Raw genomic sequence first — 4565 nt, 5'->3', positions numbered from 1 at the left:
GTCAGCAATGCTGACCCTGTCTGGACTGACAGTTTTGAAATTTCGCTCACCACGGGTTTCTGGGTTTTGGCAGCTGGCGGGTAGGAGGGGTGGCATCTCAGCCCTTGACCTCAGTGTTACAAGGCAGCGCTCTAACCGACTGAGCTGACCACCAGCCCCCTCACCGCGGATTTTTTTTTTTTTTTTTTGCATTTATTCAAGTTTTAAAGAGATTGCTTGCAGCTGGCAGTTTAGCTCAGTTGCACTAAGGTCAAGGGTTCAGATCCCAGTCCCAGCCAGCCGCCAAAATAAATACATATATAAAAAATTTTTTTTAATTAAAATATTGCTTGAACATATTCTTCATATTGCCAAAGGAGTTTTTAATTCTGCACGGAAGGCATGCCTCTCTTGCCTCCTGGGAGTCCCAGCTCTGCTAATGCACAAGGTGGCAGTGAGAGGATTAAAGATTCTGGAACTGCATGGCACATAACAGTGTTGACAGTAGTATTAATACTAATAACGGCTGCTCTGTTTTATACTTTATGTTGGAAGCATAATCGAGAGAATATGTATTTCATTTAATCTCAACCATCCGTGAGGTAGGTAGCATTATTATCCCCATTTTTCAGAGGGGGAGACTGAGGCACAGAAAGGACAAGGTCCTGGCTGAGGGTCCCACCACTGGGGCCCCACTCATGCCCTGTTTCTCCCTGGGACCCAGGAGTCTGGGGTCTTGCAGGCACCGGACAAGGGACCAAGGGGTGAGAGGGTCAGAGGTCACTGGGCCCTTGAAGATGGGCAGGTCAGGATGGGGGTGGAGCCCCGTGGGACAAGAAGAGCTCCTGGTCCCCCCAGTCCTTCCCCACCGAGCACTCCGTTTGGTCCCCGACTCCCCCGACCTCGGTCCTCCCCTGCACCCCTTGGGGTTCTGGTCTCTTCACCCCCATCGTGCCCTCCCGCACCCCCGGGTTTCCCTTCGGGGCCCCCGCCTCTCCACTGCGGTTCTTCCCTCCTCCCAGTCCCGGGGAGGGATCCCTGGGCCTCCCCCCACCTCTCCCGCTGGGACTTCCTCCTCCCTCTTTCTCTCCCCTCCCCCCCTCCCCCGGCGGGGGCTTCCCCCAGCCCCGTGACTCCCAGGGGGCCGCCGGGGTTTTCCTCGCGCGCCCACGTGGGGCTTCGTGGAAAGGTCGCGGCCTGCGGCAGGGCCCCCTCCCCCGGAGTCCCCAGGTCCGGGCTGCGGCACAGAGAGAGACCAGGCGCCGGGCCAGGGCGCGCCCACCCCGCAGACCCGGGCGGGAAGACTGAGGCCGGGCAGGGCTGGGCTGGGCTGGGCCGCGCTCCCAGCCCGGGGCAGGGGGAGTCACCGCGTCTGCCACTTCGGGAGAACACGGAGGTGGCCGGCCAGGGCTCACAGTTTCGGTTTAGAGGCAAAACGTGCCAAGCCCAGCTGGGCTCGGAGGCCCACTTCCTGGGGTATTTTTCTGCTTGTGGATCTTAGTTTGGGGAAAGAAAAAACTTTGTTTTCCTTAGTGCAGATCCTTAGAGGCCTGGGAGGCGGGGGCGTGCTCCTGGGGGTATCCCCAAAGGAGCTCTCGCTGCAAGGCCTGAACATGTCAGAGACAGCGCCGAGCCCACCTCACTGTGTGGTCCCAGGTGCCCCCCTCGACCTCCCTGGACCTTGAGCTGCGGCGGCGACTGGACGGTCCTGGGCTGTACCTCGCTACCCCCACCCCGGCTGCGTCTGTAAGTGCCCCGAGCTTGGCGTTGGCTCCAGCACAGCCGGTAACAGCGGTGGCACGGTGGCCAGGTTTCGTCATAAACCGGTCTTTTAATTGCTACAGGGCAGGAGAAGAAGAGGAAAAAAAAAAAAAAAAGAAAGAAAGAAAAGGCAAAGATTTGTCGGGGCTGGGTGGTGGCGCCTGCTGCACAGAGAGGAAGCTCTGTTCCTGCAGAGGAGCCTGGAGCCGCCAACCGGGCTTAAGCAACACTTCCCGGTGCGCCGGGGCTGCTGCGGGAGCCCGCGTGTGACCGGGCCAGAGGTCCCCGTGCTTCTCAGAAGCGGAAATACACGAGAAACCAGAGGCTTCAGAATTTTATTACAAGGCCGTTACAGTAGAAATAAAAATATATGTATCTTGTAAGCTTTCCATCTCTCAGTGGTTCCAGAAACAAGTGCAAGTAACAAAATAGACTGTAGCATTTGCAAACTGGGAGTGCGTGGGGACAGAGCCACATCAGCCCCGACTCCCGAGTCCCGAAGGGTAGTCCTGTCGAGGGTGCAGACCCTCAGTCAACCACGTCCCACTTGCAGAAGTCCACTCCAGTCCCGGAGGTGGCGATGCCACGAGCCTAAGCCCGCCCCGCAGCGTAGGGTCCAGACCCTCTATGCCCGGGGAGGCCGCTCCCCGCTCCAGCTTCTGCTCTGTCGCAAGGCCTGAGTTCCAGGGTACCCTCTCCTGCTGGCCTGGGTCCCCCTCTTCTCCTCTCGGTGCCTGCCGCTGGCGCTGCTCCTGGCTCACGCCCTGGGGGTGGCCACACACGTCCCCTCTCCTCTCCTCAACCTCCAGTGATTCCGCCCCCGGTGGTCTCGTGGTTTTTGGTTGTTTTGGAGGGTTGTTCTAGGGGGAGGGGGGTCAAATATTTATTTTTATTTTTTTGGCAGCAACTCCACAGGTTCTGATGCTGGGAAGGGCCTCAGCGTTCCTGGAGGGAGATGTAGGGGACCCACTGGTTGTTCCCTCGGCTTTCTTCGCAGTAACTGGCGACCTCCACCAATCCGTGGCTCTTCCAGGCGTCGGTGTGAGGGTTCTGCGGCGACGGAAAAAGGAGTTGAATGGGAGCCCCAGGGCTGGGCGGGGAGCCTCCCTCTCCTGGGGCCCCTTTGGGGAAAACAGGCAGACTCAAAACAGCTCCCTGGGTGACGAGGCTCTGGCCGAGCAGCCCACGGGACATGCCAAGCATGTCTGGACGCTGAGCTGCTGCAGGACAGGCTGGCCGGACTTTGTTGACAAACACTGGCCCAGGTGTCTGGGTGCGGCGGGGCAGGGCAGCGGCCTGGCTTACCGTGACCAGGAGGCAGTGTAGGTCTCGGGCCTCGGTGGTGCCCTGGGTCTCGGCCGGCTCTCCCAGCAGCTGTGCCAGGCGCTGCATGCCCGACACCCGCACGATGTTTATGTCGTTGTCGCAGCAAAAGGACTGGATGAGTGTGAAGTGGATTTGCAGGGCAATGTCGTCCTCCTCCTCCTCGTCGATGGCCAGGAGGCACAGGACCACGCTGTCAGGGTCCCTGAGGGGGCCAAAAAGAGAGGGTGGGTCAACTTGGGACTGGAGAAGGGACACTCTGCACGGGGAGTTTGCAGAAAAGGAGGATGCAAGAGCAAACAGAAACCGCACGGGTGCAGAGGATGGCGCCTGCAAGCTGACGGAGGTGGGGAGGAGACGGAGGTCACACGGCTCAAAGTGATGTCGGGGGACACAGGGCCCCATGGGGCTCAGCACTTGCAAACCATGCAGCTAGAAAACGTGCAGCCCTCTTCTCCCCGCAAAAGCAAGAGACCCTGAGTCCACAGCGGGGGCCCCTTAGGGAAGTCCCAGCCCTGTGCAGGAGAAAAGGTGCACGGAGCGTGCACAGCACCGCGGGAACGTCCCCACCCGCGCCCAGCCCGGGACAGGGTCTGACTCACACATTCATCAGCTTGGCCGACTCGTACACCCCCACCGTGAGGCGGTCCTGGCGCTGCGCGGCCACCAGCAGCTCCTCCACGGCGGCAGTCACCATCTGCATCCTGAGACCACGGGACAGGAGAGTCAGCGCCAGGGGGGCCACCGGGCGGGCACTATGTTCCCCTCCCGGCCCGGCCCGGCCGACCTCAGGCGGCGGGGGACCGCGGCTACTTACCTCTGTGCCGCGTTGTCGCACGCCACGAGCTCTTCCAGCGTCATGTTGCAGTTATAATCCACAGTGGACGCAGTGCCACGACAGTCCCCAGGGAGAAATCGCAAAATCCGAGCTCGAGAGCCCAAAATCGTCCCCCAGCGCCGGAGGGTCCAAGACCTTCGGGAGGCAGCGAAATCCCAAAAACAACAGGCGGAGAAAAAGCTGGCAAAGTCCTCAGCGAAAACAATTCACGCAGCCCCGGAGCCGACGCGCGCGTCCTCAGCCTCGGCGATCTGGAGCCCGCGACCGCCGGCGCCGCCTTTTATAGACTCGCCGGTCAGGGGCGTGGCCTCGGCGAGACCGTCCGCCCTTCCTATTGGCGTAAAAACAAAGGCCGGGGCATCGAGCGCTGCGGTTGGGCGGCCGCGGCGAGGGGGCGAAGCGCCGGGCGGGGGCGCCCCACGTGGGGGCGAGAGCTGGGACCAGGGCGCGGGGGGCGGGCCGCGAGTACCAGAAAACAAAAAAAAAAGCAGAAGTTTTCCTGCTGATTTCCCGGCAGCCGCGCCGCGGTTCGGGGCGCGCGCGGGATTTCCAGCGCGCGAGGCGGCCCCGACTCTCGGGGGGGTGGGGGGGGATCGGCTGGAATCCCCTCCCAGTCCCTGGAGAGTCCCCGGCCCGCATCTTTCCCAGGCTCTGCTGGGGGCTG

The 4565-nt window shown here is 61.3% G+C and overlaps 1 protein-coding gene across 1 annotated transcript; it reads right to left on the bottom strand.

The window, feature by feature from the left end:
* Positions 1 to 2058: 2058 nt before the first annotated feature.
* On the bottom strand, positions 2059 to 4074 carry GADD45B (growth arrest and DNA-damage-inducible, beta). Its single transcript, XM_008580817.1, has 4 exons — positions 3881 to 4074; positions 3666 to 3767; positions 3046 to 3268; positions 2059 to 2790 (listed from the first exon to the last, which is right to left on the bottom strand). The coding sequence occupies exons 1-4, from the start codon at positions 3922 to 3924 to the stop codon at positions 2677 to 2679; spliced, it is 483 nt and encodes a 160-aa protein (XP_008579039.1). The 5' UTR covers positions 3925 to 4074; the 3' UTR covers positions 2059 to 2676.
* Between the last annotated feature and the right edge of the window lie 491 nt (positions 4075 to 4565).

The sequence above is a fragment of the Galeopterus variegatus genome, unplaced genomic scaffold, assembly GCF_000696425.1.
Source record: "Galeopterus variegatus unplaced genomic scaffold, G_variegatus-3.0.2 Scaffold2165, whole genome shotgun sequence".
Lineage (NCBI taxonomy): Eukaryota > Metazoa > Chordata > Mammalia > Dermoptera > Cynocephalidae > Galeopterus > Galeopterus variegatus.
This window is presented reverse-complemented; position numbering and strand designations above follow the sequence as displayed.